The sequence below is a fragment of the Hypanus sabinus genome, chromosome 10, assembly GCF_030144855.1.
Source record: "Hypanus sabinus isolate sHypSab1 chromosome 10, sHypSab1.hap1, whole genome shotgun sequence".
Lineage (NCBI taxonomy): Eukaryota > Metazoa > Chordata > Chondrichthyes > Myliobatiformes > Dasyatidae > Hypanus > Hypanus sabinus.
The window spans coordinates 31,185,554-31,201,243 of NC_082715.1; the positions used below are offsets into that span (position 1 = coordinate 31,185,554).

Consider the following 15,690-nt stretch of genomic DNA (forward strand, 5'->3'; position numbering starts at 1 on the left):
CGGATTTCACGGACTGGACCATGACAGAGGCATAGATAGGGTAGATAGTCAGAGTCTTTATCTGAGCATAGAAATATCAGAGACCAGAGGGCATCGATTTAAGGTGAGAGGGGAAAACTTTAGGGCAGATTTATGAGGCTAGATTTTTTTTTTAAAAACACAGAGAATGTCAGGTACTTGGCACAAGCTGCCATGAGAAATAGTGGAAACAGATGCACCGGCAACATTTAAGAGGCATTTGGACAGGCAAATTAACAGGCAGAAAGTAGAGGAATATTGACGATGGATTGGCATCATGATCCATATAGACCAGGGTTCCCAAACTGGGGTCCACAGATGCCTCGGTTATTGGTAAAAGGTTGAGAACTCATGGTAAAGACATTGTGGACCACAGGGCCCATTCCTGTGCTGTATTGTCCGATGTCCTCCCTGAAACCTCTGCAGGCATTCCACCACATTCATTTCTCCCACTCTCTAAAGGTTATCGTGTGAATTACCCTCGGCACACTTCACCTGCGAACACACTGCTTCCCTCCTTCCTTCCTTCCTGATTTCTAAGCCAAGAAAAAGGGAAAAATGTTAAGTGTGTAAGGTGACACTCAGCCCTGATGACAGGAATATAGGCCTAATATTACAGAATCCACAAATTCTGCTGGCAGTTAGTTGGTACGCATTCTAATCAGAGTTTATAATATACCGATTCATACCATTGTATTTGGATAAGAATTTGCAATAATGTCTAATATTATCGCTTGGCAGTTTTTATGAGGAATCTGAAAACTGTTTTAGATCGCAAAATGATGGAGTATGCCACAGAAACAGACATCAAACTTATAATTGTTCTAGTAATTCTTCACGAGGTATATGTACTAACTCTTACTTGCTTGGCAGCTCTCAAACACTTCAATATTTCTCCTTTTGTCAAATAACTTCAATTCCTTTCCGAATAAATTTATGCATTCATTCACAATGAAACAAGGCAGAGGATTCCAAATGCAAGCCACGCTCTGTGCCAACTTAATAACACTTGCTGCATGACCAGATTCAGGGCCACAGATTAATATCAGTAAAATCAGTAAAATACATCAGTAAAATGTTTATTGAAACAAATGGAATGTGACCTTTGGTGAGGAGCACCACAGCAGCTGGCTTCACTGCTGTCTGAAAATAACCTGATCATTTAGAGCCATCTCATCGGTTTCTGGAAATGCATGAAAAAAAACACTTCAGGGTGTTTAGTTAAGATAGATAACCTTCTTAGGCAGTACCTTGGGATCAAGGATGACATGTTCCGCTCCGGTTTTGTGGGTTCTGAGGTGGTCAATGTGGCCCATAAGACCAGGAGGTTGATGGAGCAGGTGTGTTTGGACCGCTAGCAGCTTTAAACACTCCCAATGCATAGACTCAGAGTTCACAATAGCATCACCTACACACATGCCCATGTATGCACGAGCATTACAATACACACAGAAGAGCGTGAATTTTATACATTTTAGAATGCACCAAAGTTCCTTCCAATTTTTTAAAAATATCTGTGTGAACCAATCATTGCTCTGAGCAGGAGATTTTTACTCAGCTTGAAATCTACACGGCCTTGTAAATTTTTTTTGCAATATGTATACTATGAATATATAAAATGAAATTTGAAAAATTACGTACTTTTGATTTAATTGGGGTATAATAAAATACACTACAACAAAGAAAGTTGTTCATGTTTGGTAAACTCCTTTAGCTGTGCAATTCTAGCTACACGGCAACAAAGGCTGTGTGCGTGGAGACATTTCAGGTACTGCGTGGCTTGGAGAGAATGGTGGTATGCACTAACAGCTCCATCTCAGAAACAGCTCCGCTCTTACGATTGCCTTTGAAAGAATTGATGGTGGATTTTTACTGTAAAAGTGATAAATTTAAGTTCCCTTGCACATGCTGAGAAAATGATCAGATCTAAATACTCCAAAGTTATTTATTACAATGTCCAATACAGGTTTCATGACCCTGGGGCTACAGGGAAGGAGATTTGTTGTACAAATCTTCAGTCAGCTCTACATTTCAGTGTGTAAAAAAAAACAGAAAAGAATGAAAGCACAGTTGCTGTAAGCTATGCCCATGAAAATTATTTCTTATTTTTTACATAAAGGTATCACTATCTTACATAACTTCTCAAATCTTGGCATTGTACTAGGAGAAGTATTATAATTCATTGTCACTTTTTAACCATATGTGGGAAATCAGGGATACTTCCAGTGTCCCTGACGACTATGTGTGCAGGAATTGTGACCAACTGCAGCTTCTGGCAGACCTCACTGAGCATCTGGAGCTGCGATTGGATTCATACTGGAGCATCTGCGATGCTGAGAAAGTTGTGAATAGCACGTTCAGTGAGTTGGCCACACCACAGGTAAAGGCTACACAGGCAGAAAGGGAAGGGGTGGCCACTAGACAGCGTAGCAGTAGGCAGGTAGTGCAGGAGTCCCCTGAGGTCATCTCCCTCCTAAACAGATATACTGCTTTGGATACTGTTAGGGGAGATGTCTCATCAGGGGAAAGCAGCAGTAGCCGAGTTCATTGCACCATGGGTGGCTCTGCGGCACAGGTGGGAAGGAAAAGGAGTGGGAGAGCTATAGTGTTAGGGGATTCGATTGTAAGGGGAATAGATAGGAGTTTCTGCTGCCGCAAATGAGACTCCAGGATGGTATGTTGCCTCCCTGGTGCAAGGGTCAAGGATGTCTCTGAGCGGCTGCAGAACATTCTGGAATGGGAGGGTGAACAGCCAGTGGTCATGGTGCACATAGGTACCAAGGATATAGGTAAAAAATGGGATGAGGTCCTACAAGGTGAATTTAGGGAGTTAGGAGATAAACTAAAAATTAGGAACACAAAGGTAATAATCTCCGGATTACTACCAGTGCCATGTGCTAGTCAGAGTAGAAATAGGAGGATATTTCAGATGAATACGTGGCTTGAAAAATGGGGCAAAGGGGAGGGATTCAAATTTCTGGGGCATTGGAACCAGTTCTGGGGGAGGTGGTATAAACAGGACGGTCTGCACCTGGGCTGGACTGGAACCAATGTCCTAGGGGGAGCATTTGCTACTGCTGTTCAGGAGGCTTTAATCTAATGATTCTATAGATTCTACAGATCTATAGTTCGACAGATTCAGGAACAGTTCCTGCTGATTGGAGGGTGGCTAATGTTGTCCCACTTTTCAAGAAAGGAGGGAGAGAGAAAACAGGGAATTATAGACCGGTTAGCCTGACGTCAGTGGTGGGAAAGATGCTGGAGTCAATTATAAAAGAGGAAATTACGACACATTTGGATAGCAGTAGAAGGATCAGTCCAAGTCAGCATGGATTTATGAAGGGAAAATCATGCTTGACTAATCTTCTGGAGATTTTTGAGGATGTAACTATGAAAATGGACAAGGGAGAGCCAGTGGATATAGTGTACATGGACTTCCAGAAAGCTTTTGATAAAGTCCCACATAGGAGATTAGTGGGCAAAATTAGGGCACATGGTATTGGGGGCAGAGTACTGACATGGATTGAAAATTAGCTGGCTGACAGAAAACAAAGAGTAGTGATTAATGGGTCCCTTTTGAAATGGCAGGCTGTGACCAGTGGGGTACCGCAAGGTTCGGTGCTGGGACCGCAGCTGTTTACAATATACATTAATGATTTAGATGAAGGGATTAAAAGTAACATTAGCAAATTTGCTGATGACACAAAGCTGGGTGGCAGTGTGAAATGTCAGGAGGATGTTATGAGAATGCAGGGTGACTTGGACAGGTTGGGTGAGTGGGCAAATGTATGGCAGATGCAGTTTAACATGGATAAATGTGAGGTTATCCACTTTGGTGGCAAGAACAGGAAGGCAGATTACTATCTAAATGGAGTCAAGTTAGGAAAAGGGGAAGTACAACAAGATCTAGGTGTTCTTGTACATCAGTCAATGAAAGCAAGCATGCAAGTACGGCAGGCAGTAAAGAAGGCTAATTGCATGCTGGCTTTTATAACAAGAGGAATTGAGTATAGGAGTAAAGAGGTCCTTCTGCAGCAGTACAGGGCCCTGGTGAGACCCCACCTGGAGTATTGTGTGCAGTTTGGTCTCCAAATTTGAGGAAGGACAATCTTGCTATTGAGGGAGTGCAGCATAGGTTCACAAGGTTAATTCCCGGAATGGCGGGACTGTCATAGGTTGAAAGATTGGAGTGACTGGGCTTGTATACACTGGAATTTAGAAGGATGAGAGGGGATCTGATTGAAACATATAAGATTATTAAGGGATTAGACACACTGGAGGCAGGAAGCATGTTCCCGCTGATGGGTGAGTCCAGAAATAGAGGCCACAGTTTAAGAATAAGGGGTAGGCCATTTAGAACAGAGATGCAGAAAAACTTTTTCACCCAGAGAGTGGTGGATATGTGGAATGCTCTGCCCCAGAAGGCAGTGGAGGCCAAGTCTCTGGATGCATTCAAGAGACAGATAGAGCTCTTATAGATAGCGGGGTCAAGGGATATGGGGAGAGGGCAGGAACGGAGTACTGATTGTGTATGATCAGCCATGATCACAGTGAATGGTGGTGCTGGCTAGAAGGGTCGAATGGCCTACTCCTGCACCTACTGTCTATTGTCTAATGCGGCAGGGGGATGGGAACAAGTGCAGAGAGACAGAGGGGTGTAAAATGAGGGTAGAAGCAAAAAGTAGTAAGGTGAAAAGTAAAAATGGCAGGCAGGCAAATCCAGGGCAAAAAGCAAAAAGAGCCACTTTTCAACATAATTGTATAAGAGCTAAGAGTGTTGTAAAAACAAGCCTGAAGGCTTTGTGTGTCAATGTGAGGAGCATTCATAACAAGGTGGATGAATTGAATGTGCAGATAGTTATTAATGAATATGATATAGTTGGGATCACAGAGACATGGCTCCAGGGTGACCAAGGATGGGAGCTCAACATTCAGGGATATTCAATATTCAGGAGGGATAGACAGGAAAGAAAAGGAGGTGGGGTAGCATTGCTGGTTAGAGAGGAGATTAACGCAATAGAAAGGAAGGACATTAGCCTGGAGGATGTGGAATCGATATGGGTAGAGGTGCATAACACTAAGGGGCAGAAAACGCTGGTGGGAGTTGTGTACAGTCCACCTAACAGTAGTAGTGAGGTTGGGGATGGCATTAAACAGGAAATTAGAAATGCGTGCAATAAAGGAACAGTAGTTATAATGGGTGACTTCAATCTACATATAGATTGGGTGAACCAAATTGGTAAGGGTGCTGAGGAAGAGGATTTCTTAGAATGTATACGGGGTGGTTTTCTGAACCAATATGTTGAGGAACCAACTAGAGAGCATGCCATTCTAGATTGGGTATTGAGCAATGAGGAAGGGTAAGTTAGCAATCTTGTCGTGCAAGGCCCCTTGGGTAAGAGTGACCATAATATGGTGGAATTCTTCATTAAGATGGAGAGTGACATAGTTAATTCAGAAACAAAGGTTCTGAACTTAAAGAAGGGTAACTTTGAAGGTATAAGATGTGAATTATCTAAGATAGACTGGCAAATAATACTTAAAGGGTTGACGGTGGATATGCAATGGCAAGCATTTAAAGATTGCATGGATGAACTACAACAATTGTTCATCCCAGTCTGGCAAAAGAATAAACCAGTGAAGGTAGTGCACCCATGGCTGACAAGGGAAATTAGGGATAGTATCAAGTCCAAAGAAGAAACATATAAATTAGCAAAAAAAAAGCAGCACTCCTGAGGACTGGGAGAAATTCAGAGACCAGCAGAGGAGGACAAAGGGCTTAATTAGGAAAGGGAAAAAAAGATTATGAGAGAAAGCTGGCAGGGAACATAAAAACTGACTGTAAAAGCTTTTATAGATATGTGAAAAGAAAAAGATTGGTCAAGACAAATATGGGTCCTTTACAGTCAGAAACATGTGAATTGATCATAGGGAACTAAGGCATGGCAAACCAATTGAATAACTACTTTGTTTCTGTCTTCACTAAGGAGGACATAAATAATCTTCCGGAATTAGTAAGGGACCGAGAGTCTAGTAAGATGGAGGAACTGAGGGAAATACATGTTAGTAGGGAAGTGGTGTTAGGTAAATTGAAGGGACTAAAGGCAGATAAATCCCCAGGGCCAGATGGTCTGCATCCCAGAGTGCTTAAGGAAGTAGCCCAAGATATAGTGGATGCATTAGTGATAATTTTTCAACACTCCTTAGATTCTGGATTAGTTCCTGAGGATTGGAGGGTGGCTAATGTAACCCCACTTTTTAAAAAAGGAGGGAGAGAGAAACCGGGGAATTATAGACCGGTTAGTCTGACATCGGTGGTGGAGAAAATGCTAGAGTCAGTTATCAAAGATGTGATAACGGCACATTTGGAAAGAGGTGAAATCATCGGACAAAGTCAGCATGGATTTGTAAAAGGAAAATCATGTCTGACGAATCTTATAGAATTTTTTGAAGATGTAACTAGTAGAGTGGATGGGGGAGAGTCAGTGGATGTAGTATATTTAGATTTTCAAAAGGCTTTTGACAAGGTCCCACACAGGAGATTAGCATGCAAACTTAAAGCACACGGTATTGGGGGTATGGTATTGATGTGGATCGAGAATTGGTTGGCAGACAGGAAGCAAAGAGTGGGAGTAAACGGGACCTTTTCAGAATGGCAGGCAGTGACTAGCAGGGTACTGCAAGGCTCAGTGCTGGGACCTCAGTTGTTAACAATATATATTAATGATTTAGAGGAGGGAATTAAATGCAGCATCTCCAAGAATGCGGATGACACAAAGCTGGGCAGCAGTGTTAGCTGTGAGGAGGATGCTAAGAGGATGCAGGGTGACTTGGATAGGTTAGGTGAGTGGGCAAATTCAAGGCAAATGCAATTTAATGTGGATAAGTGTGAGGTTATCCACTTTGGTTGCAAGAACAGGAAAACAGATTATTATCTGAACGGTGGCCGAATAGGAAAAGGGGAGGTGCAATGAGACCTGGGTGTCATTGTACACCAGTCATTGAAGGTGGGCATGCAGGTACAGCAGGTGGTGAAAAAGGCAAATGGTATTTTGGCATTCATAGCAAAAAGGATTTGAGTACAGGAGCAGGGAGGTTCTACCACAGTTGTACAAGGCCTTGGTGAGACCGCACCTAGAATACTGTGTGCAGTTTTGGTCCCCTAATCTGAGGAAAGACATTCTTGCCATAGAGGGAGTACAGAGACGGTTCACCAGATTGATTCCTGGGACGGCAGGACTTTCATATGAAGAAAGACTGGATCAACTAGGCTTATTCTCACTGGAATCTAGAAGATTGAGGGGGGATCTAATTGAAACGTATAAAATTCTAAAGGGATTGGACAGGCTAGATGCAGGAAGATTGTTTCTGATGTTGGGGAAGTCCAGAACGAGGGGTCACAGTTTAAGGATAAAGGGGAAGCCTTTTAGGACCGAGATGAGGAAAAACTTCTTCACACAGAGAGTGGTGAATCTGTGGAATTCTCTGCCACAGGAAACAGTTGAGTCCGGTTCATTGGCTATATTTAAGAGGAAGTTAGATATGGCCCTTGTGGCTAAAGGAATCAGGGGTATGGAGAGAAAGCAGGTACAGGGATCTGAGTTGGATGATCAGCCATGATCATACTGAATGGCGGTGCAGGCTCGAAGGGCCAAATGGCCTACTCCTGCAACTATTTTCTATGTTTCTATAACCATATAACAATTACAGCATGGAAACAGGCCATCTCAGCCCTTCTAGTCCTTGCCGAACACTTACTCTCACCTAGTCCCACCTACCTGCACTCCAGCCATAACCCTCCATTCCTTTCCTGTCCATATAACTATCCAATTTTTTTTAAATGACAATACTGAACCTGCCTCTACCACTTCTACTTGAAGCTCGTTCCACACAGCTACCACTCTCTGAGTAAAGAAAGTTCCCCCTTGTGTTACCCCTAAACATTTGCCCCTTAACTCTCAACTCATGTCCTCTTGTTTGAATCTCCCCTACTCTCAATGGAAAAATCCTAACCACGTCAACTCTATCTATCCCGCTCATAATTTTAAATACCACTATCAAGTCCCCCCTCAACCTTCTACGCTCCAAAGAATAAAGACCTAACTTATTCAACCTTTCTCTGTTACTTAGGTGCTGAAACCCAGGTAACATTCTTGTAAATCTCCTCTGTACTCTCTCTATTTTGTTGACATCTTTCCTATAAATTGGTGACCAGAACTGTACAGAATACTCCAAATTTGGCCTCAGCAATGCCTTGTAAAATTTTAACATTACATCCTAACTCCTATACACAATGCTCTGATTTATAAAGGCCAGCATACTAAAAGCTTTCTTCACCACCCTATCCACATGAGATTCCACCTTCAGGGAACTATGCATCATTATTCCTAGATCACTCTGTTCTACTGCATTCTTCAATGCCCTACCATTTACCATGTATGTCCTATTTTGATTATTCCTACCAAAATGTAGGACCTCACACTTATCAGCATTAAACTCCATCTGCCATCTTTCAGCCCACTCTTCTAACTGGCCTAAATATCTCTGCAAGCTTTGAAAACCTACTTCATTACCCACAATGCCACCTATCTTAGTATCATCTGCATACTTACTAATCCAATTTACCACCCCATCATCCAAATCATTAATGTATATGACAAACAACACTGGACCCAGTACAGATCCCTGAGGCACACCACTGGTCACTGGCCTCCAACCTGACAAACAGTTATCCACCACTACTCTCTGGCATCTCCCATCCAGCCTCTGTTGAATCCATTTCACTACTTCAATATTAATGCCTAACGATTGAACCTTCCTAACTAACCTTCCGTGTGGAACCTTGTCAAAAGCCTTACTGAAGTCCACATAGACAACACCCACTGCTTTACCCTCGTCAACGTTCCTAGTAACCTCTTCAAAATATTCAATAAGATTTGTCAAACATGACCTTCCACACACAAATCCATGTTGACTACTCCTAATCAGACCCTGTCTATCCAGATAATTAGATGATTATCTGATTTTTGGCTTCTGTTGGGACAGACTCGATAGGCCAAGTAAGCTAACCATTCCTGTGTCCTTTGGTTTTCTGTCTGGTATCCACAATTGATTGTATTATCCAATCTGACTGCACAAAGAGCAGAAGGCCTCTATCACACTCCATTAAACACCATCATTATGTATCATCTTTACATTAGAAATATCATAATATATTCTTTCTGAGTTTGTAAACATAATAATGTGATTTTCAAATTAAAATCGTTGCTAAAGTACAATTTATTTTATTTCGTTTGGATAAACTGTTTAATTGTGTGTTTTCCAATCATATTTTCTCCCTTCTACAATCATGCCAAAGGTAACAGGCACACTCATGGATGCTAGTTTTCAAATTCTGCCTCTATTAAACAATCACATGATTACATTTAACTTTGGAGATATTATTTGACAGTGAAAATTTGGATTATAGTTCATTAAACCCTAATTTATAATCTATTGACTGAGAAGTAAAGGTCAGCATAAAATGCAAATTAACTTTTCTTCGTTTAAAGATACAGACATTTTCAAATGAGTCAAATTAAATTATCATAAGATAGAAACGAATATGATCAACTGAAATTAGATAGTTTAATTAAAACAGCATTAATTCTGTTTTAAGGACACCATTGACAACAATCTACCAAAAACCAATTCAAATAAGCTGTTGTGCATCAGCAATATTATACAAGTCTCTAGTTGTATCAGAATATCGGAGATCTTAGAAGATGACTATACTGAAGATGAAGAATTTAACAGCTGTTACTCTTAATTCAACTGAACTAGGACCAATCCCTTCCCCTGTATGACTGATCAAACTATTATTTGAACAAAGATGGTGAACATTCTAACAGTTGAACAGATACAGAGTTAATAACAAGGTAAATTCTTCAGTTCAAATCAATGGTTTAAATTTAGTGAAATACTAACAGTAACTTTCTGATAATATGTGGGATCTGAGAATGATTTGTCTACTATTTTATAGCCATTCCAGCAATAGCATGGTCCTTTCATGATAAGTTTGGAACCAAAAGGAGTAAATAACTGAGGTATTTCTGAGAATATTACACGTCAGCTTATTTAACACTGCACACCTCACCCCATCATCTCATTCATTAAAGCAGATTTAAAGCAGGAGTTCCCAACCTTTTATTATGCCATAGACCAAAACCATTTAGCAAAGGGTCCGTGGACCCCAGGTTGGGAATCCCTGCTTTAAGGCACGTCAATTTAATAGGACATAAGTTTAAAAGCCAGATACTAGAGAAAGCTCAGTAAGAGCAAGTTCATTAGCATCTATTAATCCTTAACTGTGAGCATTCAAATAGGATTGTAAGCTCAGTCAATCTGTCATTAAAAAAAAGACAAAAATGTAGATAATTAGCATGCCAGGGAGCAGCCTGTGGTTAGAGAAACTGTTAATGTTACAGGTCAATAATCCATTTTCAAATCAGATGGAAAGTTCTGATGAAAGCCTTCACCCTGAAACTCGGCTTCTCTCCTCACAGATGTTGTCTGTAAAATTCCTGATCTTTTTCCCATGTCAGAGGTGTCTACAACCACAGAAAACATATTCACGTTGAAGAGTGAGTTTAAGCTAGGGTGGGACATACACCATGAATGGAAGAGACTACGGGGTAGACTGACAAAGGGGACATGGTGTACAAGTCCAAATATCCCTGACAATGGCAACACAGGTAGATCGAGTGGTGAGGGAGCTACATGAGTTGCTTGCATTCTTTAGAATAAAGTAAAAGGAGGTCTTGGTATACCTTTATTTGTAAAGCCACACCCTTTAACAGGTGGAACACTTGAATTGTCAAGCATACTGGGCCACAGAACTTCTGCTAGTAACTGGGATTAGTATGGATAGGTTCTTGGCAGACTCTATGGGCATATTGGACCAAAGGGCCTGCTTCTCTTCTATATTACTCTACAATTACCTTTACTACCTTCTACCTAGATGGACAACTAGCTAATTCTTAGTATGTGTGCAACCTCTCGCTTCAGCTAGCCGCTTAATATAGGGAATGATAATCCCTCGGCCTGGCCAAACTTAAGAAATCTTGTTTGAATGGAAGCTGCGCGATATGACTCCTGTTAAAAATCTGTACCATGAAATAACAAACAGTACACAATATGCAATTAAACGATTGAGTTTTATAATTCTTAATTTGACTACAGGGTTAGTAAAGAAAACAAAAAGAAGAAAAAGGGCCCATTCTCATGAAACAGTCGAATGCGCAACGTCGCAGCTCAACGACGAGGCCATTTGTCCACCATCGACATCCTCTGATCGTCGCAGACCTTCAGACCCTCACTCCAGGTCCACTCCGTCCGAGGTCTACTAACTCTCTCTACTCGTTTCTTCTCTCCTCATCTCTCCCCAGCAAAAGACCGCAAATTCCCAGCTCGCAGACACACAGGAAAGAACAACATCCCGCTCATTGGCTCACATGCCCCATTATCTCTAGTCATGACCCAAACATTGCTGCTACTGAGAAACCATTACCTCAGCAGTGGAACATTACAGAGAAGCCATTATATTAGCAGTGAAACCTTTCAGCATGTACACATGAATATATGACACTTACCTATAGCTGGAACTCCAACATTCCAGTAAGGACATTCCAAGTTTCCTTCTTGTGACCGGCCAAAGATAGCGGAATAAATGGCTATCACCATACTCCGTTTACAGTTCAGGCGTAGTTTGTCATCCTCACAAGCCACTTTACTCTTATATTCATCTGTAATTAGAGAAATTGAAATTTTCTACCAACCAAATCAGTTTGCTAGTTCATCTGTTTTCTGGAAACAAATTATTTATATGGTTACACGAGTGAATCTGCAGATGCTGGAAAATGTATATCCAACGTATAATCCTCCATAACTTCCGCCACCTCCTACGGGATCCCACCACCAGCCACATCTTCCCCTCTCCCCCCCCCCCCCCCCACTCTCAGCTTTCCACAGGGATCGCTCACTACGCGACTCCATTATCCATTCATCCCACCCCCCATCCCTCCCCACCGACCTCCCTCCGGGCACTCATCCCTGCAAACGGAAGAAGTGCTACACCTGCCCCCACACTTCTTCCCTCACCACCATCCCAGGCCCCAGAAAGTCCTTTCAGGTGAGGCACCACTTCACCTGCGAGTCAACTGGGGTGATTATACTGTATCCGGTGCTCCCAATGGGCCATTTATACACTGGGGAGACCCGCCGCAGACTGGGAGACCGTTTCGCCGAACACCAGCGCTCAGTCCTCCAGTAGTGGCGGGATCTCCCTGTGGCCACACACTTCAATTCCACAGACCACTCCCACTCCGACATGTCTGTCCACGGCCTCCTCTACTGTCAAGATGAGGCCACACGCAGGTCAATGGAGCAATACCTTATCTCCTGCCTAGATAGCCTCCTACTTGCCGGCATGAACATTCAACTCACTGACCTCCATTGATACCCCTGCCCCCCCCCTTACCCCCATCCCTATCTATAATTTTAATCTTGTTCTCTTTCTCTCTCTTTCCCCCCCTCACTATAATCTCCCCCCCAGCCCTACCTTTCTTTCTCTTTTATTTCCCATAATTCTCCACCTTCCCCCTAGCTCATTTCCCTTTAGCCTATCACTTCCCAGCTCTCTGCTTTATCCCTCCCCCAACTTCTTATCCCCCCTCGACCATCCCATGTTACTTCACTCCTGATGAAGGGTTTTGACCCAAAACGTCATCACTACCTCCTCCCATAGATGCTGTCTGGCCTGCTGAGTTCTGCCAGCATTTTGTGTTTTTATTTATATGGTTAATGTTTTATCCGCACCATTTTCAGTTAAGAGTGTTATTAAATTACTTCAAAACAAGAAACATCAACTGTACTTCTTCCTATAGATGCTGCCTGGCCTGCTGCGTTCCACCAGCATTTTGTGTGTGTTACCTTAGAGGGACGTGCGTCAAACACAGCAAATTGGGAGTAACTGGGTGGCACCATGACTGGCATGGACTCATTAGCTGAAGCCCCTGTATCTATGCTGTATTGCTCTGTGACCGTCTCTGCTAATCAACACTTAATATACAAAACTGGAGTAAAGAGCCAGTAATTGATTTCAGAAAGAGGAGCAACGCACATGTTGCTATTTATGTCAATGGTACGGATATCAAGACAACTTCAAGTTCCTAAAAATGTCCTCATCCAACCACATGGAAACCTCACCAGTGTTACTACTTCTTTCAGAAGGCTTTTGAAATTTCAGCCACCTCCACTCCATTCACCAAAAGCAGAACTTGCTGGTGGCCAAACATTTTAATCCGGTTCTCATTCCCATTCCTACATGTCGGTCCACACTCCTCTTGTGCCACGATGAGGCCACTCTCAGGGTGAAGGAGCAATACCTTATATCCTGTCTGGGTAGCCAGATGGCATGAATATTGATCTCTTCTTCTAGTTAAATAAAATACTTTCCCTGTCCCCTCCTTTTCTATTCCCCACTCTTCTAATCTGTCTATCACCTCCTCTTGGTGTCCCTCCTTCTTCCCTTTCTCCCATGGTCTACTTGCCTCTCCTTCCTCAGATTCCTTCCTCTCCAGCCTTTACCTTTCCCACCCACCTGGCTGCACCTATCACCTTCTAGCTATCCTCCCCCTCCCCACACCTTTTTATGCTGTCCTCTTTCCCCTTCCTTTCCAATCCTGAAGAAGGGCCTCAGCTTGAAACATCAACTGTTTATTCATTTCCACGGATGCTGCCTGGCCTACTGAGTTCCTCCAGCATTTTGTCTGTGTTGCTAAAGAAATTTGGCATGTTCCCTCTGACCGTCACCAATTTTTGTCAATGCGTGACAGAAAAGTATCCTATCCTGATGCATTACCCACCCGTCTTGCCATTATCCCTCCTCTCCCCTCCCAATGAGCATAAAAGCCTGAAGGTATAGACAACCAGGCTCTTACTGTTCCATTATTATAAGATTAATGAATGGTTCCCCTAGTACAATAAGAATGGACTCTTAACCTCACAATCTACCTCATTATGACCTGGTACCTTGTCTAACTGCACTGAACTTTGCAACTGTTACAGTAACACATTGTGTTGTTGTTTTGTCTTATACTACCTCAATGCATAAGGTAATAATAAACCATTTTACATTTACCACTTTGTCCAGTGTACACTACTTCTGACATTTGGTTTCATTGTGGTGCAAATTGCAGTATTGAAGAAAAAAACCAAAATAGGAGAAATCTCTCTACACAATAATTCAGTGCCTCTTATTGCTGCTTCCACAACACTGCCAGGATTTCACGACTTCCACATTTAGTTCCACAAGTATGAATGTGAGGATGAGCTGCCAGTTTCCCTCGGTAAGTTTGGTCAACAATTCTACCGCCTGCGATTTTCACAATTCTATCCTGGAAACAAAATGGTCAAAACTAAATCTCCTTTCCCTAGTTCCTGCAGAAACACCGCACTCATCATTTGACACGTTATCGTGGTTGCTTTTGTGATTGGACTCCAGGAATTCTCTGGTCAGGTAGGATATCTGCCAAGTGAACATATCCCGCCTACACCGGGTGGCTCTAACCCCTGCACAAATTGTCAGCCCATGTATCCCGCGGTTACGTGTGATCAAGTACAGAATTCCCATCACACATGACCCACTGTATTTGCAACCCTGAAAAGAAAGTCTCCATCTGGACCACCAGGACACTAGTCTTGGATTCCACAATAAGCTTGCTGCCTCTGTCTGCCTTCCAGCTAAATAAGACATTATTGTCTCCTGCCCATACCTCAAATAGGCACAATGTTATTGGGTTTCTAGCAAGCATGCTACCCCAAGAAGGCAAAGATTGTGCCTATTTTGTGTCACCTTAAGTGTGGTGTAGGCTTGATTCTTGCGAAGTCTGTAGTTTTCTATGTAAATCTATACTCTGTGCTAGAACATGCCAAATTTTATTTCTAAAGCCAAGTTCAATCTTTGTGTTTTCTTTCTGCCTTGTTTGTGCCTTGATTACCAAACTAGCATCCTTAAACCCACTTAAATGTGTGCAACCGGAGTCCCTCTCAAGGGTCATTAAAAATATATTCATTGTCCACCCTTAACATGGCATTGTCAAATTCTGCAACTGAACCACACACGGAACTATTAGGGGAGATAACCGAAAACTTAGTTGAAAATTTATGTTTTAAGGAACATCTCCGAAGGAAGGAAAAGGCAAAGGTGTGACTGGTTAGTCGATATGTGATGCTTAATGAGGAACATGATAGCTCTTCAGAGAATCTAGTCAGCAGTCTATGGTGAAGTCTACACAAAGTTACGCAAAACACATGGTCTGATTCGAGAACTGAGCGGATTGTCCAAAGGGTCAACTCCTATCCCAGTGAGGTAAGTGCAATTATTGAGCAAATTCATGTTGGTAACATCATGCATCTGCTGTTACTCTTGCTCCCATCACCTCAATTCATGGCAACAGAAACATTCAGCCCCACACTCAACAATTCTGACGTACTCTTGACCTGTTTTCCCCTTTCTACCCTCCGTAACTAAAGGTCATCAAAAACCTGTTGTGCATATAACCAAGTCCCACTTGGTCCTGAGCCATTCCCGGTGACCCACAGAGACATAAAGTGAAGTTGTGTTGTTCAAAG

At 42.4% G+C, this 15,690-nt stretch overlaps 1 protein-coding gene across 1 annotated transcript in view; it reads right to left on the bottom strand.

The window, feature by feature from the left end:
* Positions 1 to 15,690, bottom strand: part of LOC132400540 (protein eva-1 homolog A-like) — a 296,591-nt gene that overhangs the window by 161,355 nt on the left and 119,546 nt on the right. The window contains exon 4 of the mRNA XM_059981585.1: positions 11,649 to 11,801. Within this exon, the coding sequence (XP_059837568.1) occupies positions 11,649 to 11,801 (153 nt within the window). The remainder of the gene's footprint in view (positions 1 to 11,648; positions 11,802 to 15,690) is intronic.